Raw genomic sequence first — 27,754 nt, forward strand, 5'->3', positions numbered from 1 at the left:
CCCCCGCCGACTCCCGGCCGGGGGCTGCCCTCCGCGGCGCCTGACGAGGAGGAGGAGGATGACGCTGTTTGAACGGGGGTCGGCCGAGCCGCGCGCGGGTCCGCTTGAGGGGGTCTTCTCTCCCGCTGCTCCGGAGCGCCCGCGTTGTTTTGTTCGCGCTTGTTTCGCGCCTCTTCAGGCGCCGCGGAAGGCAGCACCTCGGCGGGGCCTAGAAGGAAGCGGGCGGCAGGTTTAGACGTCGGCAAATGTGGCTCGTCGGGAGGCGGGGCCCGCGGGGAAGGGCTTTTGCCTCGTGTCGGAGCCTTATTGCTGGTTCCGGGAGAGGCGGAGCCGCGGGGGGCAGCGGCTAGGCGGCACGATAACGTGAGGATTTGGGATACACGTGTCAGGGCGTTCTAAAGGACACGCGTTTGATGCTACAGTAAATTACTTAATGCGCTTATTTACCGCCTTCCTTCTCCACCCCCCCAAAGTAATTATAATTAAGGAGGAATAAACGAAGCAGCGCCTGCACAGGTACCAAGTGCAGAGTCCTGGCGGGATGCCACTTCCAGTCCCCTCTGGTATGAACGTGCCTTCAATTTGATGCACAAAAGACACACAAGCTGCTTTTTCTTACTTGCTAGCCTTCATCTCTACCTAAAATTACCCCCGTCCTCGTGGCCTTTTGGTTGAGCTGGGAGCTGACATGCGCCTTCCTAACCTCTGCGTCTGATTTTAATGGCTCAAGAAACCTAGCAAATTAAATCCCTTTTAGGGAAGGTTGCCCTAATTAAATCCTGCCTTTTACAACCCAGAGTGGACTGTTTTGCTTAATTAAGAAAACTGATATGTCCCTTGATCATTAAAAAAGCCAAACAAAAACTGCAGTAGTCATGGTGACTCCCTTTGAAGCTTATATGCTGTCTCAATTGAACACCTGGTCTTTATAGATGTTACCTGGCTCCCAAATGTCTCTCCTTCTCTGCTTCTCCAAGTTCAGCATGCTATGCAGCCATTGTTGCCATCTACTACTGTCACTCGTCTCTGAACTCATTAGGATGGCCTTGACGTGACATGGGAAGAATGATGTGGCAGTCACAAACCTCCCATCAGCCAAAGTCCACAGTCTCCTGAAAAAATGTTTTGGCTCTTCTGCTCCTCTAAGTTTTAACATGGCATTGCTACCAGTCTCTGAGCTCATTAGGATGGTCTTGACATCATCAGGAAAGGAGATGTATACTTAAAGCCTGTATTAACTGAAATCCACAGCCTCCTAAAGTATATTATTCCCAGTTTAAGCCAAACGCTTTCACTAGAGATTAGTTAATAGGTTCAACTGATGGGTTAACAAGCAAATACCAACCCAAGAATATGCCACCCATCTGTAGATTTCTTATTCTTTTTACAGAGCTGCAAGTGTGTCCAACACTTCATCCAATCCCACTGACCAATCTCTACTCAGACAAGGCACAGTACAGATACTTCAGATACCGAACAATTTTATTCTTTTAATTGGTTTAAACACCAAAATCTGCAAAAGCCTCTCCAAGACAAGGCAGTGATCCTCCAAGGCTAACATTCTTCCTTAAGCTTTTGTGATACATACATTAAAATTTACAAAACTTCAAAAGTAGCTGCAAAAATACTGTTTTCAAATAGAAAATATAGTTTCCATCTCAGGTTCAAGAAAACCTTTTCAATGCAATCCAGAGGCTTAGCAAAAAGAAGAGTTGCTTTCATTTCTAATACTTTGCAATCAAGGCATCATCAGGTTTAAGGCCTTTCACAGTTGTGCTGTGGGGGGTGGGGATGCGGGTGGCCTAAAATGTAAGTTTAAGTGAACCATGGGATCTTTGGAGTGTTCTGTGCATTAAAAAGTAGGGTTAAAGCTGAGCAGATCCCCCTGACTCATCAGCCAGAATTGTAGTAGTGTCAGACCTAACTGGACTGGCCAAATAATTACAATTAAAAAAAAAAGGAAGGAAGTGGATTTGATATGCTAAGAGCTGCATTCCACCAGGGAACTTTAGACATTGTTCTGGCTTCAGCATCAGTTTCCTTTGCCAGAACTGTTGCAAGAAACCAACTCAAGAGGTCCACTGGAAAAGATTTCTGGGGAGTGTATGAAGGGGGAGGGGGGAAAGAGAGAACATTCCCTTATTCTTACTCCATAAGGGAAGGGAGTAAGACCTCAAAAAAGGCACACAAGTTGAATTTCTGTCAATTCAACTTCTAACTGTTACAGCATGATTGGAAGAGAAAATGCTTCTTTCAAGCATTTAGCTGTGTTCCAGTAATGCTAGTCTCATAGAGTGCAGGGCAGGATGCAAAATAATCTCTAGGTGTCTCATTCCCTGGAAACAGATTGCCCAGCACAACTCTTGCCCAGCAGCCATCTGCTAGAGCAGCGTACACCAGTTCCTCTGGATACATGTAAACCCTTTCATCCTCCCTAGTCTGTGGAAAGCCTGAGAAACATCCTTAGGATAATTCAAAACAAAACAAAACAAAACAAAACATATATGAGCTCTTGCCTCACCCAGCAAGCAAACAAGAGGAGGAAAAACCCGGTAGCTTATAGTGTGTATATTCCATCAGAGAGGATGAGGGGCTCTTTGGACATCGCAATAGCAGGACAGTGACATGAACTTGTAGGGAAACGAAGTGCTTTTAAGTACCAGGAGTCAAAAGGGAAAAAACTACTGCGGCTGCAGAAAAGTCCAGTGACAGTCTGCATTTTTTAAGGCAGTTGCTGGAGGACTTGTGTCCTAGAAGTGCTCTGTTCTCTCCATTCCAAGGCACTCTTCTCCACAGGCCATGGAGGGACCACAGATTCATTTGGGGTCTGCCCCTCTGAGCTTCAGACAACCAGGGAGCTGTGGAAGAGGACGGTGTCTTCAGCCTGGTGCCGCTTCCAAGTCTCCAAGCTCAGCGGAGGAGATTTTGGGTTCTCGACGAAGTCGTCTCCCCTCGAGTCTTTCCGCAAACTGAGGACTGGGACCGTGTGAGTGGGCTGGCAGGAGAACGTGCCCGGTGGCATGGGGCTGGGAGAGGAAGAGAAGTCTCTGAACAGGAAGTCCACACTGGGAATAAAAGGCTTCACCAGGCTGAATCGGCAAAAGGCAGAGCCAGTTGGGTTGAAGTGAACTTTGTTCTTATCGGGACAGGAGGGCAGGAAAGTCTGATCAGGGCTTGGAGGCCTGGAGAGGAAGAAACCACAAGGAGAAAGAGATGAGGAATGCAAGGATTGATGCCATCAACTGGCTGAGAGTTTCGACTGGTGGTTGTAAAGATCCTTTGCAGTGGGAACAGCAAGGAGGAGTGTGTGAAGGAAGAGACTCTTTGACGTTCCTCGTTTTGCACTTTGGGACATGGGCGGGGAATCTGTGGTCCAACAACATCTGCAGGATCCAACTCCCATCAGCCCCAGCCATCGTGACTGATGGTTAGGAATGCTGAGGGCTGGTTGGTAGGTTGGATCATGATGTTCCCCCAACCCCTGTGGGCCACTCACAAATCAATCACTTGACATCACCATGACATTAGGAAAAGCATTCCTCCCTGCACCATTTGCTGTTTAACCTTTCAGCCAACAGGCTCTTATAGAAAGCCCAACTTTGGGCAGAGTTTGCTGTCACGGCCAGTCAGCTGATTGTTCTTGTCAAGTAGGGCTTGCTGTTAGTGCCAATCAGGGGTACACTTTACAGTGGTGCCCCGCTAGACGAATGCCTCGCAAGACGAAAAACCCGCAAGACGAAAGGGTTTTTCGGTTTTTGCGACGCTTCGCTAGACGATTTTCCCTATGGGCTTGCATCGCAAGACGAAAGCCCATAGGGAAATCTCGGGGACCTTTTTTTAAATGCTGGCGGTGGGGAGCAAAGCCTTCTCCCCCCCTCCGGACTTCAGAAGAGGTCCAGGAAGGCCGGCGGGGGCGAAAGGCTTTGCTCCCCACCGCCAGCATTTTAAAAGCGGTCCGGGATAGCAGGGAAGCGCTTCCCGCTATCCCGGACGGCTTTTGAAGGCAGGCGGGGGGGCAAAGACTTTTGCCCCCCCTGCCTGCCTAACCGGGGGCTTTTAAATCGCCCCGGGACTGTCCGGGGCGATTTAAAAGCCCCCGGACGGCTTTTGAAGCCTCCCCCCGCCGCCCGGCTTCGGGGCATCGTCCCGATGCCGGGCGGTGGGGCAGGAACGCCTCCCCCAGCCGCCCGGCTTCGGGGCATCGTCCCGATGCCGGGCGGTGGGGCAGGAACGCCTCCCCCAGCCGCCCGGCATCGGAACGATGTCCCGAAGCCGGGCGGCCGGGCGGGAAAACCTCCCCCAGCCGCCCGGCTTCGGGGCATCGTCCCGATGCCGGGCGGTGGGGCAAGAACGCCTCCCCGAGCCGCCCGGCTTCGGGGCATCGTCCCGATGCCGGGCGGTGGGGCAGGAACGCCTCCCCCAGCCGCCCGGCATCGGAACGATGTCCCGAAGCCGGGCGGCCGGGCGGGAAAGCCTCCCCCAGCCGCCCGGCTTCGGGGCATCGTCCCGATGCCGGGCGGTGGGGCAGGAACGCCTCCCCCAGCCGCCCGGCATCGGAACGATGTCCCGAAGCCGGGCGGCCGGGCGGGAAAGCCTCCCCCAGCCGCCCGGCTTCGGGGCATCGTCCCGATGCCGGGCGGTGGGGCAGGAACGCCTCCCCCAGCCGCCCGGCATCGGAACGATGTCCCGAAGCCGGGCGGCCGGGCGGGAAAGCCTCCCCCAGCCGCCCGGCTTCGGGGCATCGTCCCGATGCCGGGCGGTGGGGCAAGAACGCCTCCCCCAGCCGCCCGGCTTCGGGGCATCGTCCCGATGCCGGGCGGTGGGGCAGGAACGCCTCCCCCAGCCGCCCGGCATCGGAACGATGTCCCGAAGCCGGGCGGCCGGGCGGGAAAGCCTCCCCCAGCCGCCCGGCTTCGGGGCATCGTCCCGATGCCGGGCGGTGGGGCAGGAACGCCTCCCCCAGCCGCCCGGCATCGGAACGATGTCCCGAAGCCGGGCGGCCGGGCGGGAAAGCCTCCCCCAGCCGCCCGGCTTCGGGGCATCGTCCCGATGCCGGGCGGTGGGGCAAGAACGCCTCCCCCAGCCGCCCGGCTTCGGGGCATCGTCCCGATGCCGGGCGGTGGGGCAGGAACGCCTCCCCCAGCCGCCCGGCATCGGAACGATGTCCCGAAGCCGGGCGGCCGGGCGGGAAAGCCTCCCCCAGCCGCCCGGCTTCGGGGCATCGTCCCGATGCCGGGCGGTGGGGCAAGAACGCCTCCCCCAGCCGCCCGGCTTCGGGGCATCGTCCCGATGCCGGGCGGTGGGGCAGGAACGCCTCCCCCAGCCGCCCGGCATCGGAACGATGTCCCGAAGCCGGGCGGCCGGGCGGGAAAGCCTCCCCCAGCCGCCCGGCTTCGGGGCATCGTCCCGATGCCGGGCGGTGGGGCAGGAACGCCTCCCCCAGCCGCCCGGCTTCGGGGCATCGTCCCGATGCCGGGCAGTGGGGCAGGAACGCCTCCCCCAGCCGCCCGGCTTCGGGGCATCGTCCCGATGCCGGGCGGTGGGGCAGGAACGCCTCCCCCAGCCGCCCGGCATCGGAACGATGTCCCGAAGCCGAGCGGCGGGGCGAGAAAGCCTTTGTCCCCCCTGCCTGCCTTCCCAGGGGCTTTTAAATCGCCCCGGACAGCGGAGAAGTCCTCCGCTGTCCCGGGGGATTTTAAAATGCCGCCCGCCAGAAGAGGTCGGGGGAAGGCGTTTTCCATAGGAACGCATTAATTGATTTTCAATGCATTCCTATGGAAAACCGTGCATCGCAAGACGAAAAACTCGCAAGACGAAGAGACTTGCGGAACGAATTAATTTCGTCTTGCGAGGCACCACTGTATTTTATTTGTCCCACACATGACATCAGGTGCATGGGTGTGTATTTTGGGGGAAGCAGCCTCAGGGGCTAAATTTGGACCCCCTAATTTGGACCACAGGCCAGAAGTTTCCCAGGGCTGATCTTGGAGGAAGTGGACTGCATTGTATAAGGCTGCAGTATCTCGGCCTGCTGTGTCCCTAGAGGCGAGTACCCTTCTCACTTACGCAGCTTCCTCAAAAGCCCGGATTTTCTCACAACCCTCCGGAGGTTCCCGCTTGAACACATAGGTGTGGTTGGGACGAGGAGACAGGGCAAAAGCAAGGACTGGAGAAGTGCTGCCGTTTTCTGGTGGAAGTGGGAAAGAAAAAGAGAAAGGCTTAAATGTGACAGAGACAAATGCAGAACCAGTAATGCTGTAATGCATCTAAATGTGGAAGAATCGTTTGCGTAATGTCCCATCCAGGTCATTGATTCTAAAGCTATTCTTGTTGCGTCTTCTGTACACTCAGCTTCCTGTTTCCAACTTCTCCCTTCACCACATTTTCCTGGTTTTCCTTCTTACACATTCAGGGGGCACTCCCAGAAACGCCTCCAATATTTACAAGTCCTCCCTCCATCCTTTTCCCCCTTCACTGGGCTCCATAGAGCATCACAGAATACAGCAGGCTTTTCCCTGCCCTTGCTGCCATAAAAAAAGAAAAGGTTACAAAACTAGCAGCCAGGTCCATATGTAAAGGAGAGATCATATGGCGGACGTATGGTGGGATTTTCACCATTTATCTTCATATAAGACCTGAGAAATTTGGTTTGATACACGTTACAGTCAGGAGGATTCTAAATGCCCAAATAATTAGAATGGCAATTATTTAGGGATAAAAGATGTGAAATCCTGAATGAGCAGGGTTAGATTTGGAAAGAAGTTCAAGCCAATTAGACTGTGACCTTGTATAGGCACATTACACTGTTTGCGATCCCTAATATTCGTACTCTTCCCTTCAACTGGTTTGTGGACACTGATGATCCATGGAAAGGGAAGAGCAGGCTGGATCTCTTTATTTTAGGGCTTAATTGCTTTGAGTTAGCGATGTAGGGCAAGTCAGTAAAATGAGGTTCATGCTCCATTGCTTGCTTTTGGTTACCCTCCCCCACAATTCCAAGGCGAGTCTATGGGCATTGATGTGCTATCAGTTTTCTGGCAGGATTCAATCACATACCACTGAAGCCAATTTTTTATTTTATTTTATTATTATTATTATTAATACCCCACCCATCTGGCTGGGTTTCCCCAGCCACTCTGGGCGGCTCCCAACAGAATATTAAAAACATGATAAAACATCAAACATTAAAAACTTCCCTAAATAGGGCTGCCTTTAGGTGTCTTCTAAAAGTCAGATAGTAGTTGATTTCCTTGACATCTGTCGGGAGGGCGTTCCGCAGGGCAGGTGCCACTACCTCTGCCTGGTTCCCTGTAACCTCACTTCTCGCAGGGAGGGAACTGCCAGAAAACCCTTGAAGCTGGACTTCAGTGTCTGGGCTGAACGATGGGGGTGGAGACGCTCCTTCAGGATTGGGAGGATCTTGCGCCAAAAACAGCAACAACAAAAACCCACTTCCCCGAGAGATCGGACTTTTTGCAGTAAGCGTCTGGAAAATTGTGGGGAGACTTGCTTTGATGCAACGTCATCTACACAAACCAATCAGAGCGAAGGCTCATTCAATAACCAATGCCGTCTGACCTCCCTGCAAACCAATCAGGATGACTGTTCGATAAATAGTGATGCCTGAGGAGCACCCTATGCTGTCCTCCAGCTTCCAGGCTGTGTTTTCGTACTGTGGACGGGTGGGGGTCAAGAGGGTGGGGGGGCAAACTTTCTAAGGCTCCCAACATGCCTCTTACTAGGCCCCCTTCTGGCTTACCTTTTCCCTTAGCTTCCACTGGCGGCTTATCCAGGACACCGGGGGAAAGTTCCTCTGTTGCTGCTTGGACAGGCGTGTGTGGGGACCGCCCAAAGGCAGCTGAAGGGGACGGAGAGAGAGAGAGGCTGCTGCAGCTGCTACTGCTGTGCTCCACCCGCAGCAGTAAGGCTTCTCTGGTGCTTCTCGGCAGCGGGGCTGGGGCTCTGTGGCCATCGGGGACATCCAGGATCTAGAAGGAAGACACTTCTTAAATTAATACTAGTTCACTTAGGGCCTTTTTACCCCAGCTCCTATTTCAGGGCAGCTACTGCAAGAGGGACACGGGTGGCGCTGTGGGTTAAACCACAGAGCCTAGGACTTGCCGATGAGAAGGTTGGCGGTTGGAATCCCCGCGATGGGGTGAGCTCTCGTTGCTCGGTCCCTGCTCCTGCCAACCTAGCTGTTCGAAAGCACATCAAAGTGCAAGTAGATAAATAGGTACCGCTCCGGCGGGAAGGTAAATGGCGTTTCCGTGCATTGCTCTGGTTCGTCAGAAGCGGCTTAGTCATGCTGGCTGCATCACCCGGAAGCTCCCTCAGCCAGTAAAGCGAGATGAGTGCCGCAACCCCAGAGTCGGTCACGGCTGGACCTAATGGTCAGGGGTCCCTTTACTTTACCTTTACTGCAAGATCAATGCATTTATTGGGAGGGGAAAAAACACCAAGACCCTCTCCTGCAGCTGTGCAGGCATTTTGCTATAAACAGCTGTAGTTTGCCCTCCAGAGGAGACGTTGCACATCTGCTGTGACTCAAAGGCCAGCTATGGAGCGAGGGAAGGATGCAATGCAGCCCCAGAGTTCAAAAGAACCAAATCAAACATGTGCTTAAAGTGTGTTATGAACCTTTAGGTGTGGTCTGTTTCTAAGTCACGGGAGATGAGGTTACAACCGTAGGATTCCTCAAGCATTTGGAGATTTCTTTTAAAAATAAAATCACCATAGAAAGTCAGCGGCCCTCATTGAGAACAAGGGGCTGGCTGTGGCTAGCTGCTGATGCTGTAGGGTCACCCTATCTGTACTTTAAAACAGCCATAACTGTTTCTAGAGGAGTGTTTGGAAATTTCAGTACAGAGAATTTCAGTGTACAGCTCAGGGTATGTCATGAATGGGAGCTTTGTATTCAACTAGTGGTGCAAAAGATGGCAAAAGGGGCCACAAAGGTGTGTTCTGCCCAGCAGAGTTTTGGGAACCAGCCGTAACTCACCCTGAGGAGCTCCTCATCTCCTTGCTCTTTTACAAACACTTCTTCCAGTTCTTGATTGAGACCGTCGAGGCTGTTGTGCAAACAGGGGCTGATCGGCGCAACAGTCAGGGCTGGAAAGGGTGCAGGTGGGGAAACCTGCAACAAGGACATCCAGCAATGTGGTAAAACAAGCCGCCGACACCTTTTTTGCAAGGAAAGTATTCTCTACAGCAATGGTTCTTTAAGGGTGTGGCGAGAATGGGAAGATTCAAGGAAAATCAAAGAAACATTTAAACATTTCAGTATAGTACAGTATTAAAAAAAAATCTTAATTTGCAGAATATGGATAGGTTTCTTTCCAAAGTCAAGCACAGCTAGCTGTTTCTTTTAATTTTCCAATGTATTTCTTATCACTAAAGAAACTGGGTGCGGCACGAGCAAATTTTTATTCTGAAAGTTTGAGACCCACTGCTCTACAGCCAATCATGTCCTTCCCTAATACTGAGCTTCGAATGCTCTCCTCTTTGTTTGCCCAAGGGATATTGAGAGGTCAGGGGTTGGGGACCCCGCTGACGAATTCTACGAAACAGTAGTCAATATCCGGAATCACTGTTCAGTGTTGGACATCATATTTGCTGAATACACAAAGCTTCACAGCTTGTCTTTCAAAGTCTGGTACCTCGCTTCAGTTAAAGATTTTCAGAGACTTTGAGACTAAAGATTTCATTTTGTACTTGTTATGGTTTGAAGGAATTCTATAAAGATTATCTATTGCGTACGTACATGGTCATCGTGTTGCCTAGGCACTGCTGACACTGGGCCATGTGGGCAGGGGCTACAACATCTGGAAGGGCACCGGTCAAGTAGGTGCATACTTAATAGGCCAGTTCCACCACTCTGGTCTAGTATGATGAAGACTCAGAGCACTGGTTCATGCAACCCGTCCCTGACCCATCTGGCAATGCGCTCTCAAATGTCTCTCTTAAGTCCTGCTTCATAATACCCTTCTAATCACATGCCTCTCAAACCCTGAACCCTCTCCTTTTTTTGGTCCAAGGGATGCCGAGAGACCTGGATCCTGAGAAATGAACCTTGAATGCCTAGTTCAAAGGGCAGCTCAAGAACGATCACTTGAGCTTGGAGCAAGGCTCTTGACCTCCACATACACAGCAGCCAGCACAGGCCAGTAGGAAGTGTGTGTGCGCCCCCCAAATTCCTCACATTGTTTTGGGTGTGGCTGAAGAGAACGGTTTTGCCCTCCCCCACCCTGCCAATGCAGCAGCAGAATTGAATACTTCAAACTCTTTCCCAAAAATAGCCTTGAGCTCGTCTCTTGCCAAGAGTCCATCGACAGCTGGACCCTGTTTTCCTCTGGCCGGATGGGGGCAAACAAAGGAGAGGGATGCGGTGCATACCTTGGCGGGCGAGAGGACACTATGATCCCCCTGGACGGGGGAGATCTGGTCTTTCTCTTTGCTATTCCGGGCACCGAGTTTCGTTCTCTGGAGCTGCTGCTTCAGTTTGGCAATCTGGGGGATGAGAATGCAACCTGCATTTAGAAGAGGCAAAGGACCTCACAATTTCTTCTGCCCATGCGCAATGCATGACAAGCACAGGGGGCAACTTCTGCAAGGTGCCCTTCCAGTGCCGGCTGACAGCCATGGATTCGTAGAGTTGGAAGGGTCCCTGAGGATCCTTTTGTCCAAATCCCTACAATGTAGGAAAATAAGCCGTTGTCCCATGATGCATGCAGGGATCGAACCTGTGACCTTGGCATTATCAGCACCATGCTCTAAGGCAGTGTTCCCCAACCTTGGGCCTCCAGCTGTTTTTGGACTACAATTCCCATCTTCCCTGACCACTGGTCTTGCTAGCGAGGGATGATGGGAGTTGTAGTCCAAAAACAGCTGGAGGCCCAAGGTTGGGGAACACTGCTCTAAGGAACTCAGCCATTTGGGATAACTTGCTGCCCAATTATCAGATCGTTCTGATAGGACCAGTCTTTCCTCTAAGGAGGTGTCACCTTTTTGAGGTGTTGTCTTTTAAGCAACTGGAAGTCACACAGCTAGGCCTGGTTTTTTGCAAACACAAGCCAGGGAAGCTGCAGCAGCAACAGCTGCTCTGCTTCCTGTGGGCAATGGAGGCCTCTGTTCGCTCTGCAGGGGGCTCCCTCTGAAATCTGTGGGGCTGTTTCTGCTGTGAGTTTTTTTAAAACACCCACACAAACACAAAGAGCATCCTTTCGAAAGGCAGAGGCAACACCTAATAACCACTATTCATGGAAAAAACACACACATATATGTATGTATATGTATATATGTGTGTGTATGTACGTATGTGTATATATATGAGAAACTCGATGCATCCAATGTGTTTTACCATATAGCTTTTGCACGGGAAGAAACAAGCACCTTGAACTGTTTGAGAGAACCTACAGAAGGAGTTGGGAACATAGCTTATTATCTAGGTGGCCTCTAATTTCCCTCACTGGAGAAGAGACACTGCCAGGTTTATTATATTTTCCCCTCAAAGATACTTGTGTGAAATCCATTGGGTGCATGAAACCTTGTTTAAAAAATAAATAATAATCTCCTTTTTTATTTTGAGCTAGTTCCAAGGCTTCTGCTAGGCACTGTAAGCAATGCTGAGTTAATGGACCACTAGCCTGACGTTGTCTGCAGAGTCTTGCCTCTTAGGGCAAATGGGGCGCTGCCCCACCCATCTCAGCCTGTCCTCAGTCAGCCAGCCCCTACTCCCTGCCTTCTTACTTACAATCATCACAGAGGGTGTCAGCTTACACCTCTGTATAGAACTCAACAAGGAGGATGGTAATAAAGGCAGAATCAGCTGGCTCTGGCTCCCCCTGCTGTTGGGTCCCTTGCCTTCACGCCCTACCAATGTGCACCAGCCACTGCTGCTTTTGGTGAGCATGGTGCCTCCTCCCTGCCACTGCTTATGGGGATCACAAGCAGCATTCAGCAACAGCAGCAACAAGTGGTTTATTACTATAAACCATGGTTTCCCAAACTTGGGCCTCCAGCTGCCTTTGGACTACAATTCCCATCATTCCTGTTTGCTGGTCCTGCTAGCTAGGAATGATGGGAGTTGTAGTCCAACAAGAGCTGGAGACCTAAGCTTGGGAAAGCCTGCACAGGGCCTAGTGGGAAGGTACCTTATTTGACAAAACTACCTGCCGTTTTGTGTTATCTGTGAAGGATGCTAATTCTGGGTTTCTGGGATGCTCAGTGCAGGCTAATGGCTGAGTTTCCTTTGTGCACTGTGCTGTGTGGGAAGCATCTTTTTTGTTTGGCTTGCTAAGCAGCTCTCTCACCTCTCTGCGGTGATCCACGCTACTCCACGAGGCCGAGCGCTTATGGGCAGCGGCTTTCCCCACCTCTGCTTCGTGCCAGGACACAGGAGTCTGCAAAGAAGGGAGCAAGGCGTTCAGCAGAGCACGGCCAGTCCAAGCGAGTTCCAACACGGCAGTCTACTTTGCAAGAGTCATTCTGAAAACATGCCATTGGAGGGAGGAAGCATCATGCCAAAGGGCTAATTTGTGGGACTTTGGAAAATGGGGGGGGGGGGATCACTTTCCTATGGGAACTAAGAGTACAACCACATTGCCATGCTACCTAGGAAACTCTGGCTGCTGCTCTCAGTGCATTTGGAATCCAGGGCAGAATGCTTGGCCGCCGTTTTCCTACACAACGACGTTGGTATAAAATGTCATGGATTACCCAGGCCTGGATGGAGAAAGCCCAACTAAAACTTTCAAGAAAGATTTGCGAACGACTTTCTATGCCTTCACGTCTTCCTTGCAGAGTACGATAGCCAAAATTCACAAAGAGCTTGTGTTCCACACAAGTTGCTTTCAGGAAATTATGCCCAGAAGTGTTCACAGAGGAGGAAAACCTTAACTCAAGAAGAGTGTTCATCCACATTTCAGCCAGTGAAGTCCAAGTGGAGCTCCATACCACTTCTTTTTGAGGGAGAATATGCCTCCCACTGGGGCTGGGTGATATGGGACGCGGGTGGCGCTGTGGCTTAAACCACAGAGCCTAGGACTTGCCGATCAGAAGGTTGGAGGTTCAAATTCCTGCGACAGGGTGAGCTCCCATTGCTCGGTCCCTGCTCCTACCAACCTAGCAGTTCAAAAGCAGGTCAAAGTGCAAGTAGATAAATAGGTACTGCTCCTGCGGGAAGGTAAACGGCATCTCCGTGCACTGCTCTGGTTCTCCAGAAGCTGCTTAGTCATTCTGGCCACATGACCCGGAAGCTGTACGCTGGCTCCCTCGGCCAATAAAGCGAGATGAGTGCCGCAACCCCAGAGTCGGTCACGACTGGACCTAATGGTCAGGGGTCCCTTTACCTTTACCTTAGGGCTGGGTGATATATCATCAAAAACCGGTTTGGAGTCCGTATCGTGATTATCAGTTTCGTAATTTTCGACCTGGCAATGTATTGCAAATCTTGATGGGTGTGTGCTATGCAAAAATCACCAAGTGTGAAAAACTGAAGCCCGCCAAGGCATCTCTCGATTCCTGCAACCCCTGTTAACTCTGGTGGCTCAGCTCTCCCCTGCCTCATACAGGGGGGCAGCAAAACACAAGAGCAGGTGCCAGCAAAAATCACAACGTGAGAAAAACCACAAAGGCAACCAACACTTCTACATGGCACCATCCTTATTTCAGACATCGTGATATATCCGGGTATAAGACAGTATATAAATTCAATAAATAATAATAATAATATCTGTATTTTGTGATGTTTAGCTGGTGACATATCACAATGTTGAAAGCCAGACATCGCCCAGCCCTACTTCCCACATAGCCCTGCAATAACATTTCCAGCAAACCTATAGGCTTCCATGCTTGGGTCTTTATTCAGGAACCGTAGCCCATCATGTCACAAAGTCTCAGGGCAATTTAACACTGCATGTACACAAAGCAAACTCTTAAGAAAAATAAGCTGAATGCTACAAGCAAATTCCTAATAGATTCCAAGTAAAGATGCCAACGAAATTAGTTACTATAGGCAGAACATTATTCAAAGACTAAGGAAAAGCCTTATATTCATTTTATGACACCCAGCAGCTCTCATTCAATCTCTGTGACCTGCCTGGAAATTTATTATTATTTATTAAATTTATATAAATTTATCAAAAGATCCCTGGGCGGTGGTACAACATTAAAACCACATCACAGAACATCGGTGATGAAAACATAATAAAAAGCATACTGATATAAAGCCTAATAATAAAATAGTCATCATCATAACAGTCCCACACTTTCACAGGCCATACATAGAGTATTTAATAACCATAGGCCTGGGTACAGAGGAATGTTTTTGCCTGGCTCCTAAAGACATGTAATGATGGTGCCAGGTGAGCCTCTCTGGGGAGAGCATTCCATAGATGGGGAGCCACCACAGAGAAGGCCCCTTTCTCTTGTTGCCACCCTCCGGACCTCTCTGGGATGGGGGGCATAGAGAAGGGCCTCAGGTGACAAGCGAAGGGTCTGGGTCAGTTTGCATGGCAAGAGGCAATCCTTAATGGTGAGCATTGCACTTGTCTGTTTCCTGCTATTCAAGGGGTTTGCCATGCAAGTACTGCTGGCCTGTGATATCAACGGCCCTCAAGGTGGGGCTGCACAGAAGCAAAGGAAGTGGCGGTGGCAGAATTGCCTAAGTTCGGGCAAGCGCTTGCAGACAAGTGGCTTGCCAGACCCCCAGCATTCAAGGCCCCACCTTACCCCCCATTTACAGGACAAGCGAGAAGACAGGCCACCGTGTCCAACAACCCAGATGGTTGGGCTGCTGGGACACGTTACGCTTCCATCTTGTTGGGCATGTTCCAAGACCGGTAGCAAATTAGCAATACTAGTGCAGAGAAAGCTATTAAGGCCCAATCACCTTAGAGCTCTGCACTCAAGACCATGGTCTGGGGACATCTCTTTCCCCAGCTGCCAAGGCAGCAGAAGGGGCTTTTCTATCAGCAAAACCGGCCTCCCTAGAAAGGCTGTTGTAAAACAGGAAATCTGGCAGCCATTTTAAAAAAAAAATTTGTTTAAACAGCCCTGTTGAACAACCCTGGAAAGTTAGCTCGAACCGCTGCAAATCCTGACTGGTACAGGCCTTGCAAGTGGCGGGAGAGGAGTTGCAAGGGGCAGGACCTAGACATTTTGTGGAACTGTAGAATGCCAATGACTCCCCCCGGCCCCCACTTCATGCCAGGAAAAAATGTGCCCACAAGTGTTGATGCGGAGCCAAGAGTTGCCACCCAACCCTTCAGCAAAGCTTTTCGGGAGCAGGAGCAAATAGCAACCGCCCCTCGAGGTATTTTTAAAACCTCGAGATAAACCCTTATCTTTCAAGTTACGGAGCACCGGTCACAAGGGGGAAATTCCACCCATGCCGCCGGTGTGGGGGAGGCTAACCCCCCTCCCACGCGTGGCAGCAACATCTCAAAAAACTATTTGCAGGTGAAACTGCTGCACCTTAGTGCAAGCTTGCTGCCCCGGCTGCAGGAACGGCTGAGCTGCCTTGCCTGGAAACCCCACATCATGTTGCAGCGGAGAGCCCAGAAAGCTTTGTTTTATTTTGCTTCGTTGCTGAAATGCACATCAGCCGGCAGATTTCATGCCTGTCCTGGGCTCAAGGAAAGCTGTAGGCGGCCTCCATTCCTAAAGTGTACACAAAAGCTTTGAGGAGTATATGGAACAAAACATTGCTCTAAAAAGAATATGTTGACATGCATGGATTAAGTATGTAAAGTATAAGCAAGAAGAATAATTAGAAGTGGCTATAAGAGATGTTTTGTCCAAAGAATGCAATGACAGTATTTAAATCTGAGCTAAAGGAAGTCGAGTCGTGGTGGAGGGAAGTCATGGAGGTATGTTACAGGGAACATAAACAGGGTTTATGTTAGAGGGAACCAGGCAGAGGACCTTCTCGGTAGTGGCACCTGCCCTGTGGAACACCCTCCCACCAGGTGTCAAAGAGAATAACTACTAGCAGACTTTTAGAGGACATCTGAAGGCAGCCCTGTTTAGGGAAGCTTTTAATGTTTGATGCATTACTGTATTTTAATATTTTGTTGGAAGCTGCCCAGAGTGGCTGGGGAAGCCCAGCCAGATGGGTGGGGCAATAATAATAATAATAATAATAATAATAATAATAATAATAATAATAATGTTTACAGGGTAGGGATACATGTATTTTCTTTAGTTTAATTTTGTATTAGTATTTGTCTACTTGATTTTAATTTTCTGTAACATTTATTAAGAAATAAATAAATATCAAATAAAAATAATAAAGTGTGCACTGGCTAGGGGGTGGAGAGGGAATGTGGGGCAGGAGAGAACACCCCCCCCACACACACAAGCTGCAAGCTCTTGCTGCTGCTGCCAAGGGGGAGGCCTGGCTTTGAGCACCCTGCCCCCGCAGGCCCAGCCTTCTGCCATGAGGCAGGAAGTTTCCAAACACGTTATTCTAGTGGCGGCCAAACAGCTTCCGCCGAGCAGGAGAGAAGGGGAGGAAAGTGCTTTGAGAAGACAACCACAAGGTCTGAAACCACAAGGTCAGATAATCTGCAGGGAAGGGCGTGCCTCTCGAGTCTCATCCCCAAGGCTATAAATATAAATAAATCCTTTGTCTTCACAGCAGAAAGCCAGCCACAGCACCCACAGAAAGGCAGGAGGTTTGGGAGGCTCTGTTGAAACGTTAAACCAGCTCTTGCACACAAGAGAAAAAAAGGATTTCAGGCACTCGCTTCACCTGCGACCTGAGCTTGCGCAGTCTGCCCCAAGATCCCCACGCTCCCCCTATGGCAGAGAGGCGGCAAAGTGGGCGCAGCACCAGAACATGCAGGCCTTGGGCTAGGGAGACTCGGGTTCAAGTCCTCGGCTGGCCCAGGCTCTCAACCGAGCTTATCTAAAAGGGTTGCTGCAAGGATGAAAATGGGGCAACCCCCAAGTTCCTTGGTCTGGGGCAGGTTCAGTAAGGAAGCCTTTGTGGTTGTCCAGACTGGCTGCGCGCCTTGGCTAAACCAACGTTACAGTCACTGTGCAAGGGCTACCCTAGACCTGCCTTGCACAGGTGGACTTGCATAGCTCTGATCCAACCTCTTCTGTAAGGGTCATAGGTCAGGACTAGAGCAGCTACTTTTCATGCAGAAGGTCCCAGGTTCCATCCTCGTCTTCTCTACCTAAGCTTGGGAAAGACCCACATCAGAAAAGCTTTGCAGGATGCTGCCAATCAGTGTTGGCAATACTAGATGGACTACAGGTCCGACTCAATCTAAGGAAGCTTCCTATGTAGAGTGTTACCTGGGTTTAAGTACTTAATTCGTTCCGGAGGTCCGTTCTTAACCTGAAACTGTTCTTAACTTGAAGCACCACTTTAGCTAATGGGGCCTCCCACTGCCACCACGCCACCAGAGCATGATTTCTGTTCTCATCGTGAAGCAAAGTTCTAACCCAAGGTACTACCTTCTGGGTTAGTGGAGTCTGTAACCTGAAGGCACCACTGTACTTCTTTGGTCACCCAGATCAGCAGATGCCATAGGGCTGTAGGTTCCAACATTGCAGGAGACCCAAGGCCTGGTTCTTGCAGAAGCGGTCAAATTGCAGGAAGACTCCACCGCTTCACGTACACATCAGTACTCCTGCAGGCACTCCCAACTCCCTGCACTTGGAAGTCTAGCATGTCAAGAAGAAAGGGATTTCAAGTTCCCCATGCGAAGGAGTTTCATTTTTACAGAAGCCTATTCAGCAATGTGAGACTCCACGCATGGTTTGAAGAGGTATGGCGCAGGCACACATTTACCGCTGCGCCGAAAACCAGCCCCAAGTCTGGCCAGGAGGGACAGCACGCTTGGTGATGTTACCGCCATTTTGGAATTCTATCCCCAGGGAAACCTTCCCGGCCACTGCTTTGCAGCTTAAGACTCCCAATTAACAGGTTTGTTTTTCTAGGATTTAATACCTTGGGGCCAAGTTATGTTGTATTTTTATAGCTTCGCTGGGCTGCTTTTCCAGCTCCCGCCATGCTGTTAACTTTGCCTAATGGTGGGTTGTTTTTTTATGGATCTGCCTGCTTTCCAAGCTGTTGCTACTCCGAGTACCTCTCTTAATGGATGAGACGCTGAACCCTGCAGGGAGCCACTCAAGCTAATGTACCTATTTGGTCACTGCTTGCGAGGCTGGTTTTGTAACACGCTCTCTATCTCGGCACTCCAATTAAAAAGGCTAGATTCATCTCCAGCTGAAAGGGGCCGAGGCTGTCCTTTTGTCTCAGAAGGACCATTTGTTGCTCTGCAGAAATATTTATGGGTTGCCAAGGCTTCCTCGATGGCTGGAGGCTCCCCGCTCCATCCGGGAGCACACACGCCTCGCGCTGAGCAAGCCTCTCTTCCATCGCAAGAGCCCTCGATCTCAAAATCAGCGCATGGCACACAGCCCTGAGAAATGTTATATAAGGGTTTTGGCCCAGGGCGGCGAGCCGAGCTGAAAGAGCCTCGGAGCACTGAGCCCCTTTCCAGGAGGACAGCTGCCTCTGCAACAAAAGCCAAGCAAAAGTCAAGCGTTGCCTCTAACCAGAAGAAGCACAACAGGGAAGGCCTTCCCTAGAAAGCCAGACACAAAGAGCAGGGCTTGAGACTGAGGACAGCACTCTCACCCAGCCTGGGCATGCATGCATTTTGCAGGGAAAGGCATTTAGACTTTTAGTTTACCCGGCTCAATGTTTTCCAGCAGAATTTTTTTTGCACAATCTAAGTTAAATTTTAAAAAGTCCAGCTTAAACCCTTGCACATCTGGTTTTACAAGAGGGCTGCAAAACAGTGACCGGGATATTCCCCTCCCCAGGTGCATAGCCTTGGTTTAGCTTCAGCCAAAGGGAAAGGTGGCCGGGCAATGCTGTTGCTGAACAAAATACGGTCCCCTGTGGGGCAGCACTAAGGGTTCTCAGTACAATGGTACCTCGGGTTACATACGCTTCAGGTTACAGACTCCGCTAACCGAGAAATAGTGCTTCAGGTTAAGAACTTTGCTCTAGGATGAGAACAGAAATCATGCTCCGGCGGTGCGGCAGCAGCAGGAGGCCCCATTAGCTAAAGTGGTGCTTCAGGTTAAGAACAGCTTCAGGTTAAGAACGGACCTCCGGAACGAATTAAGTACTTAACCCGAGATACCACTGTACAGTTGCAGGCTGTTGGAGACAGCCCTCACTCCAAGCCCAGCAAATCCATTTCTGCTCATGGGTTGCTTTCTCCAGGTTGGGGGTATTGCTGTCCGGCCAAAAGACACAAACCACACACACACAGTTTTTTTTTAAGTACTTCCATTTCTGACTTCAGGCCCCACTTTAAAGTTCCTTAATGCTTCCTACTCTTCCTTACAACGTACAGCCACCAAATGTGGAGACAGAATATGGGTTGTAGCGTTGGAAGGGACCCTGAGGATCTAGTCCAGGCTTCCTCAATCTCTGCCCTCCAGATGCTTTCGGCCTACAACTCCCATGATCCCTAGCTAGCAGGACCAGTGGTCAGGCATGATGGGAATTGTAGTCTCAAAACATCTGGAGGGCCGAGGTTGAGGAAACCTGATCTAGACCAACCCCCTGCCAATACAGGAATAGTCAGCTGTCCCATACGGAGATTGAACCCATAACCTGATAATTAGAACAAAGAGGTTACATTCAGCTACTGGGTTGAATGCCTGGGAAGGGCACACCTGTCTTTTGCCTGCTTCTCCAACCAAATGGTCCGGTAGCACCCTTTAAGGACTAACAGACATATTAAATGCTTTTGTGGAGTGAAGCAGGGATGGAGAACCTGCGGCACTCCAGATGCAGCTGGACTGCAACGCTCGCTGCTCGTCATCCAGCAACTGATGCCTCCTTAGCAACCGGCTCGCTTCCCATCAAGCACTGTCTGCTTGACAACCGTGTGGGCTGCAAGTAAGATGAAAGCAGAGGTTCTTCAGAGCACCTGCCTTGCCACAGAAGCCAAATCCCGTGGTTGTGCAACACAACTGCAAAACAGCACCTCCAGGCTAGGCCTGGGCGATATGTCAATATATCGCCCAGGACCGGGATGAGGAGCAGACCGCGATGTCGACTTCACTCAGCGGTATATCGCTGGTGAAACTGCCACCGCTCCGAAGTCCCTCTACTAGCAACTTCCTCTAGCGAGTGCTGCTAACAGAGGGACTTGGTGGCAGTTTCACCAGCGATATATCATACTGTGCAGAGGGAGGAAAAAAATCTGCACTGGTGAGGCACCGACACAGCTTCTTCCTCCCTCTGCATCTTTTAACTGATCAGCTGAGGAGTGAGCTAACCTCAGCTGAGCAGTTAAAGGATCCGCCAGCCCAGTGCTGGCTCTCGCACAAATGGGGAGAGCACGGCTCAGGAGCCCTCCTACACCCCAGCTGAGCCGTACAAACAAGCTGCCTTGTCCCAGTCCGCTAGGCAAGGGGCGAAGCTGCCTCAGTTCCCACGGTGAGAGCTGTGGCAATTTCAACCCGTGCTTCACAGGCACAGGCCAATGCAGCTTGTTTTTCAACATCATGGTATATCGCCTGACCGCAATGTTTGGCTGGTGATACACTGCGATGCTGAAAATCTGATATCGCCCAGCCCTGCTCCAGGCACCTCTTGCCTGTAGCCAAGGGCCACTCCTGGGAGATGGAGGGGGAAAGTTCCCCCAAGACTTTGCACGGTGTTGACTGGGGCTGGGCACCAAGAATGCTATACTGGAGACAGAACCGCACAGGACTTGGCAACAAATTGGAAGTTTGCAATAAGGCACGGGACAGCGCTGGGGTGAGTATGACTGAGAGATATCTGGCTTTCAACGTTGTGATATACCAGCAGCTGAACACCATGATGTCCGACTCTGGAATGTATCTCGGCTGCTTCCTCCTTCCCCCACCTTGGGCTCCTTTTGCCTGCCTGCCTACGCCTTTGCTGTCTGCAGGCCATTTGAACTGGCATGGTTTATCAATAGCTCAGATTGTCTGAAACCAGTATCATGATCTGAACGCCATAATCATTTCAGACGATTTCTCAATGCAACACTACTCTGGACAAAGTGAACCTCTGGCCTGATCTGGCAAAGCTTTTCTTACAAAGCATTTAAATTGAGAGCGCTCATGTAAACACATCGCTGCTGATCCCAGCCTGACCTCTGGGAACACAAGCCCAACCAGGCAACATCTCCTGCCACCTTCAGGATCTGTCCCATCATCCCTCCATGATCCCCCACTGTCCCTGCAAAAAGGTAGCTCCAGTACCTGGGTAGATTTGTCACTCATATGCGCTACGGCAGCTCCTTCCGCATCCCGAGGCCACTGGCCCAAGAGGTACGATCCAAGGACGGTGTCTAGGGAGGAAGTGCGCCTCACCCGGGGGGGCCTGTTCCGGCAGGCCTTCTCAACCGGACCGGCCGCAGCACATGGGACACTGGCTGGAGAGAAAGGAAGAGAAACAAGTTAAGAATTTGAAGCATCACTCCTCAATCTCTTCTACCTGCAGCAGGAGCTTATCTGTAGTGTAGGGAAGTGTAGCTCAGTGAGGGGGCAAACTACAATTCCCAGGCAGCCAAATCCTTTAAATGTATGGTGCATAGGCCGGCCATATGGTTTTCCTAACCTTTCTCATGCGTGTGCTTCTGAATAAGCAACAAGAACTAAATCAAAAAACCCCAAAGGGAAGGAAGAATTATTAGCAGATTCCCTCCGCACCCTGCCGAATCGCCCGAAAATTTTGCAAATGGACGGGGCTGCGTTTTGTTTTTGCATATGCCATTCATATAATTTCGACACTTTATCTGTTCATTGCCAGAGGTGCCTTAGGTTCCCCATTTGGAGGGAACTCTGGACATAAATTCCACACAGAATATATTGTTTTGTTTGATCTCGCTTGTTTGATAAACTCAGAGGCTGTGAAAAGCAACGAGGATCAACAACGGAATGATTTATGGGAACTATCGTGGAAATTATGAAAGCTGTAGAAGTATGAGATGATCAGAGCCCCCGGACCTCAGACCATGGGAAGATACCTCCAATTTTTTTTATAATTTGGCGTAGTACTTCGACTGTTTGATTATTGAATACTATGTATAATTTGGAATATTTAATATGGTTTGATTGGATTGTTAAAGGGGAAAATTTAATAAATAGTATTTTTTTAAAAAAATAGATTCCCCATTTGGATACTCCAGCTTGTTCAAAATTCAGCACCTAGAGTAGTAGTATTATTAATTTATTATTATTATTAGAATTTATATACCTCCCTATACCAGGAGGTCTCAGGGTGGTTCACATAATAAAATCAAGATATAAAAATACAAAATACCTAATAAAAGTAAAAACAACCCAGTTACCCCCCCCCCAATTTTAAAATGGCATAGGATGTAAATCTGATCAACCAAGTGCCTGGTTAAAGAGGAACGTTTTTGCCTGGCGCCTAAAGGTGTATAATGAAGGCTCCAGGCGAACTTCCCTGGGGAGAACATTCCACAGACGGGGGAGTATTTACCAAAGCTTGGATTTTGTCCGTTGGCTCCCAGTTCCCAAGCACAATCCAAAGTGCTAATTTTGACCTTTAAAGCCGCCACTTTGGGGCCAGCCTCTCCTTAAGGCTGCCTCCTCCCACTTGGATGGCATTTGACACCCTTCTCTGTGAACCCTCGCCATCCAAGATGTGGTGGGGGAGCACGTGGGATTAAGGCCTTCTCTGCAGCGGTCCCCGGGCTTGGAAACTCTTCCCCAAGGAAAGCTCATTTGGAAGATGGTCTGTGCGCCCTACTTTTTATGGAAGACAGCTTTACAGGCTCAAAAGGTTATCTGGTCCCAGTTTCAAGACCCCTAAGAAGGGAGGAGCAGGAGGGGTCCTGATGTTGCCAAACAACTGTCAGCACCTCGACAGCAGACCGAATAGGCACCCTGGTCAGCTGGCCAAGCTTCCCCACTATAGTGAGTTGTATTAGAGTGAAATGTACTGTATTTCTATACACAGCGCGCGCACACCAGCATGCACAAATTTCATGCAAATCTGAGTCGCTCTTTTTACTCCTCTGATCCTCCCTTGATTTGCTTATAAGATGCTCAGTCAAAACTCTGCTTTTGCTCGTCAGAAATTCAATTCTTTTTCCTTTTATTGCTACCGACCTCCTGTTACTCGTTGCACCGCTTTATTGCTTTCATTGCTTATTTACTGTAACCAATTTAAAATGTGTTCGACTGTATTTCATTATTGCTGGCCTTGGGAATTCCAGGACGCAAAGGCTGCCACGCATGGTTAATGGTTTACTGTGAACGCAATTCTCCTTACCATGTACAGCAGCGACAAGCCGGGATATCTGGCTTTAGCTTTATGATGGACCATTTGTTTAGCTCAAACAAGCCATGAGAATAAACCTTGGCTCTGTGCTGTGGTTTCTTTGGAGCAAAACACCACGATCAGACATAAAGCTAAGCCTAGAAGTGCAGCTTGCAACTCCTGTACGCATGTTAGGGGAGAAACAAAACAGGACCCCTCTCTGTGTTCACAGCATATTCCTAGCTACGGTTTACTGTGACAGGCGAACAGGGACAAAGCCAAGAAGAGCTCACTTGTCTACCTTGGAGGGCCAATGCAACAGGTCAGCTTTCTAGACGCAGGAGCTAGCAACAAGTTTCCAAGCGTTTCTTTAAGTCCTGCTAAACCCTCTTCCTGTACAAGTCAGTTGGGAAGGGTGAACCTGTAAACAAAGCACTACTACTGCCCTTCCCCTTTAAGACAGACAGGCAGCATCGACTGTTTCCGAGCACAATTCAAAGTGTTGGTGCTGACCTTTAAAGCCCTAAAAGGCCTTGGCCCAGTATACCTGAAGGAGCGTCTCCACCCCCATCATTCTGCCTGGACACTGAGGTCCAGTGCCTAGGACCTTCTGGCAGTTCCCTCGCTGCGAGAAGTGAGGTTACAGAGAACCAGGCAGAGGGCCTTCTCAGTAGTGGCACCCACCCTGTGGAACGCCCTCCCAGCAGATGTCAAAGAGAACAACTACCAGACTTTTAGAAGACAGCAGCCCTGTTTAGGGAAGCTTTTAATGTTTAATAGACTATTGTATTTTAATATTCTGTTGGAAGCCGCCCAGAGTGGCTGGGGAAACCCAGCCTGATGGGCGGGGTATAAACAATGTTGTTGTTGTTGTTGTTGTTGTTGTTGTTGTTGTTGTTGTTGTTGTTGTTGTTATTTAATAGCTCAGTTGGTAGAACGTGAAACTCTTAGTCTAGGGCTATGGGTTCGAGTCGCACGTTGGGCAAAAAGATTGGACTAGATGACCCTCGTGGGTCCCTTCCAACTCTGATTCTATGTGTGAAAAGGACTGGCTGCACCTTCCCCGGGGTTTTCCAAAGGGAAAGGGGGACTCCCACCTCCTTTGCAACAGAGGCAATCTAAGCGCCTTCTGAACAAACTGCACCTGTATCCAATTTAGCGTGAGAAACACGCCCCCCCCCAATCCACTGGCTTGCTCAGTGGCCTTGGGCAATTCTCTCAGCTGAACCTTCCTCACAGGCTTAGAGATGAAATACGAGATGAGATGGTGTAACACCTAGCCCTTGGGACAGACATCTAATTGCATCTTAATACATTCGCTTCCCAATTGCTTCTGTACAGGAATGCATCCCCTCCTCTTATTTTTAGACTGTACGCATGTAGGCTGGGCCTGGTGTAGGCCTCCCCCCAATTATTAGAAGGATCTGCAACTATTTTCTTAGTAAAATTATGATTACTATTTCCTTGACTGTGCCGGGGCAAGTCTATTTTATGCACTTATTTCTGATGCCAACGGCTGCAGCCATATTTAGGAACAGCTGTGCTCTGAACATTCCTGCTTCCCAGCATGCCCAGTCCCTGGTCCCCAGCATTTCTGGAAGTTGATAGGCTAACCCTCAGTTCAGGGACCCAAGATCTCAGCTTTGCCAAGCCATAGCTTGTTGGCAGGGGAGGCACGAGACCACAGCTCAGTTGTAAAAGCACAAAACTTGAAGGCAAAAGGTCTTAATCCCTGGCATCTCCTGGTAGGAACAGGAGAGATACCCTTCTTGGAAACAACCCTGAGCAATGATCCAACTTTATCTAAAGCCACTAGGTAGGCTTAGGCAGGCCACGGTGCCTGATCTTAAGTGTTAATCATAGCAGGTTTTATTACTGAAACCTCAAGAGCCTCTGCACTTTTGATTTCAGATGTGCGAGAGCCAGCTCACTCACTGGCAAAGGAAGCACACTGTACAGCACTCACAAGTGTTGTTAACCACATGGGTCCTGAGCAGCATATATGTGACATTCGCCACCTCAAGAACCTCGACGGATGGATATAAAGCAAGCTGTGCCCTGAACAATGTCGCATGCAGTTTAATCATAATGGAGACTCAAGACGCGTAGGAAGCTTTGCCTTGTGTAGAGTCAGGCCCCTTAAAAACAGAAGAGATCAGGCCATAGGCCAATCTAGTCCAGCATCACAGGGGCCAAGTAGATGCCTATGGAAAACCTGCAAGGAGGACCTGAGTGCAACTGCGCTCTCTCCACCAGTGTTAGAATCTCAGATATATAAAGCTAGGGGCCAAATGGCTCCTTAAACCAAGGTTGCAGTCGCCAAAATGGAATGTCTAGTTGCCATCTGGGGGCAAGATGGCTCTAAAGTCTTTATTTTTCAAATGACTGTGATTGACCCGCAGTTAAACATCTGGATAGTTCAGTTGACAACTTGAGCTAGATTAAGAGCTTTGATAATTCAAAGAAAAGTCACTTGATCCAGAAACAGTCCACATATATATTGGCCTATTCCGACTTCTTTTCGTTAATAGCAACTGCTCCGGCTGCACAGAAAAAGCATTTTGGTTCCAGACGTTCACTCCGATTGTGTAGATAAATGTAACTGATAGAATCCTACAGGATGGGGTATTAGTGAGTCACAACAGTCCAGGCAGAAGACAGATTATTTCCACACACGGAGACCTGCCTCTGCATCCTATTCCTAGGGAAGCAAGGTTCATGGTCGCAGTTAAAGGACACATTCCAGCCATGCAAAACAAACACACTTAAGGAAAATGTGGCCTGTGGGAGCGGTGTGTGGCCTGGGGAAGAGCCCTGGGGGCCACACAGAGAGGCATGGAGGGCCGCATTTAGACCCCAGAAGTTGCCCATTATCCAGGCAGTGTTAGAAACTGAGATATGAAAGCTAGGAGCTAAATGGCACTTTAAACCTAGGTTATGGGTGCAGGGATGGAATGTGTAGGCACACTTTCTTTTATAACAAGAATAGAAAGCTGAAAATGAATGAACTGCAGCTAAAATATTATGCTCATTTTTCACATGGCCTAGTGCTTCCCCTGCACATACCCCTAATATTCTTAAGAGGGTCTTAAGAGTAGCTGGAAGTGGAGAGGCAGAAAAGGGCCCTCCTTTCCTTCCATACTCTGCAATTTTAATCTGAATTTGTAGGCACAGTGCTGCACTCAGAGCTCAGAAACCAAATGCTAACCAAATTCCCTGTCGCAAAATGTGCCTAAACAAGGCATAGGCAAACTCTGGCCCTCCAGATGTTTGGAATTCCCATCATCCCTTACCACTGGTCCTGTTAGCTAAGGATGATGGGAATTGTAGTCCCAAACATCTGGAGGATCGGAGTTTGCCTATGCCTGGCCTGAACCATGGGTAGGCAAACTAAGGCCCGGGGGCTGAATCCGGCTCAATCGCCTACTAAATCCAGTCCGCGGATGGTCCGGGAATCAGCGTGTTTTTACATGAGTAGAATGTGTTCTTTTACTTAAAATGCATCTCTGGGTTATTTGTGGGGCATAGGAATTCATTCTTTTTTTCAAAATATAGTCCTGCCCCCAACAAGGTCTGAGGGACAGTGGACCTGCTGAAAAGGTTTACTGACCCCTGGCCTGGAACAATGGGAGTTTCGAACACTGCATCCAGGGTATGTTATTGCCCTGCTCTGTCCAGCTTCCCCATTTCTTGGGGGTTGCTTTTTCATATTTAGCTTTTTAAAGGCTAGACACCCCCGGCTTGCCGGCACAGAGTGCATGCTTCCTTCTCTCACCCAACCAGATTCTTCCGTAAAGCAAAAAGGGGGGCAGCAGCCACCCCCTTGCATCAAAGTTTTCACCCTCCCCACTTTAGTAGTAGTAGCAGTAGTAGTAGCAGCAGCAGAATACTGGGCTATTGGCAAGTAACTGGTACTAGCCTGATTAGGGAGAAGAAATGAAAACGCTGTTATCATGAGCTGCAAAGGCCCCAAGAACCGCATTGTAATACTTCAGATTTATGGAATATCTAACCACTTCACAACACATTATCGTAGCAAACTCTACAGCCCCTCCCACAGCACACGCCTGCGTTATCAATGTACTTTGGGGGTGTGTGGAAGCGCTGACACAGACCAAGTGGCACAGAGCCACCCGCAAATTTGTGGTTTGAGCCGGAGAGCTCTGAAGTGACGATTTCCTGGCTCCCAGCTCACTCTCAGCTATCACGCTCCCAGCTACCGTGTTTAAAGCAAAAGAGAAATGCCAACCCAAGCCCCAAGGCTGGAGATTGTTTGCTTTTTCATTTACACGTAAATTAATATGCACTCGTAATAACCAAAGCCGGGACCTCCTGGTACGCTGCCAAGGAGAGATCTCTGGCAGCTCAGATTCAGAGCTCCTGACTCACAGCAGTTTAGCAGCTATTTAAGGCACCCCCTCCACCGGTTGTTGACCGAGCATCAGGCAGGCT

General features: G+C 49.9%; 1 protein-coding gene and 2 long non-coding RNA genes across 4 annotated transcripts in view; 2 read left to right on the forward strand and 1 right to left on the reverse strand.

Moving 5' to 3' along the window:
• Window positions 1-216: 216 nt before the first annotated feature.
• LOC309354456 lies at window positions 217-2,499 on the forward strand. The gene is made up of 2 exons (XR_014162319.1): window positions 217-563; window positions 1,391-2,499. It is a non-coding gene; the product is annotated as an uncharacterized lncRNA (long non-coding RNA).
• Window positions 1,465-27,754, reverse strand: part of FAM117A (family with sequence similarity 117 member A) — a 40,819-nt gene continuing 14,529 nt past the window's right edge. For both annotated transcript variants that reach the window (XM_081884249.1, XM_081884250.1), the window contains exons 2-8: window positions 21,274-21,446; window positions 12,312-12,401; window positions 10,396-10,509; window positions 9,002-9,136; window positions 7,760-7,988; window positions 6,067-6,187; window positions 1,465-3,182 (exon numbers count right to left, since the gene is read on the reverse strand). In XM_081884249.1, the coding sequence (XP_081740375.1) occupies window positions 2,843-3,182; window positions 6,067-6,187; window positions 7,760-7,988; window positions 9,002-9,136; window positions 10,396-10,509; window positions 12,312-12,401; window positions 21,274-21,446 (1,202 nt within the window). In that variant the 3' untranslated portion in view covers window positions 1,465-2,842. The remainder of the gene's footprint in view (window positions 3,183-6,066; window positions 6,188-7,759; window positions 7,989-9,001; window positions 9,137-10,395; window positions 10,510-12,311; window positions 12,402-21,273; window positions 21,447-27,754) is intronic.
• Window positions 16,383-16,708, forward strand: LOC309354493. The gene is made up of 2 exons (XR_014162342.1): window positions 16,383-16,541; window positions 16,640-16,708. It is a non-coding gene; the product is annotated as an uncharacterized lncRNA (long non-coding RNA).

The sequence above is a fragment of the Podarcis melisellensis genome (genome assembly GCF_964234715.1).
Source record: "Podarcis melisellensis genome assembly, chromosome: 13".
In the NCBI taxonomy this organism is placed as follows: Eukaryota; Metazoa; Chordata; class Lepidosauria; order Squamata; family Lacertidae; genus Podarcis; species Podarcis melisellensis.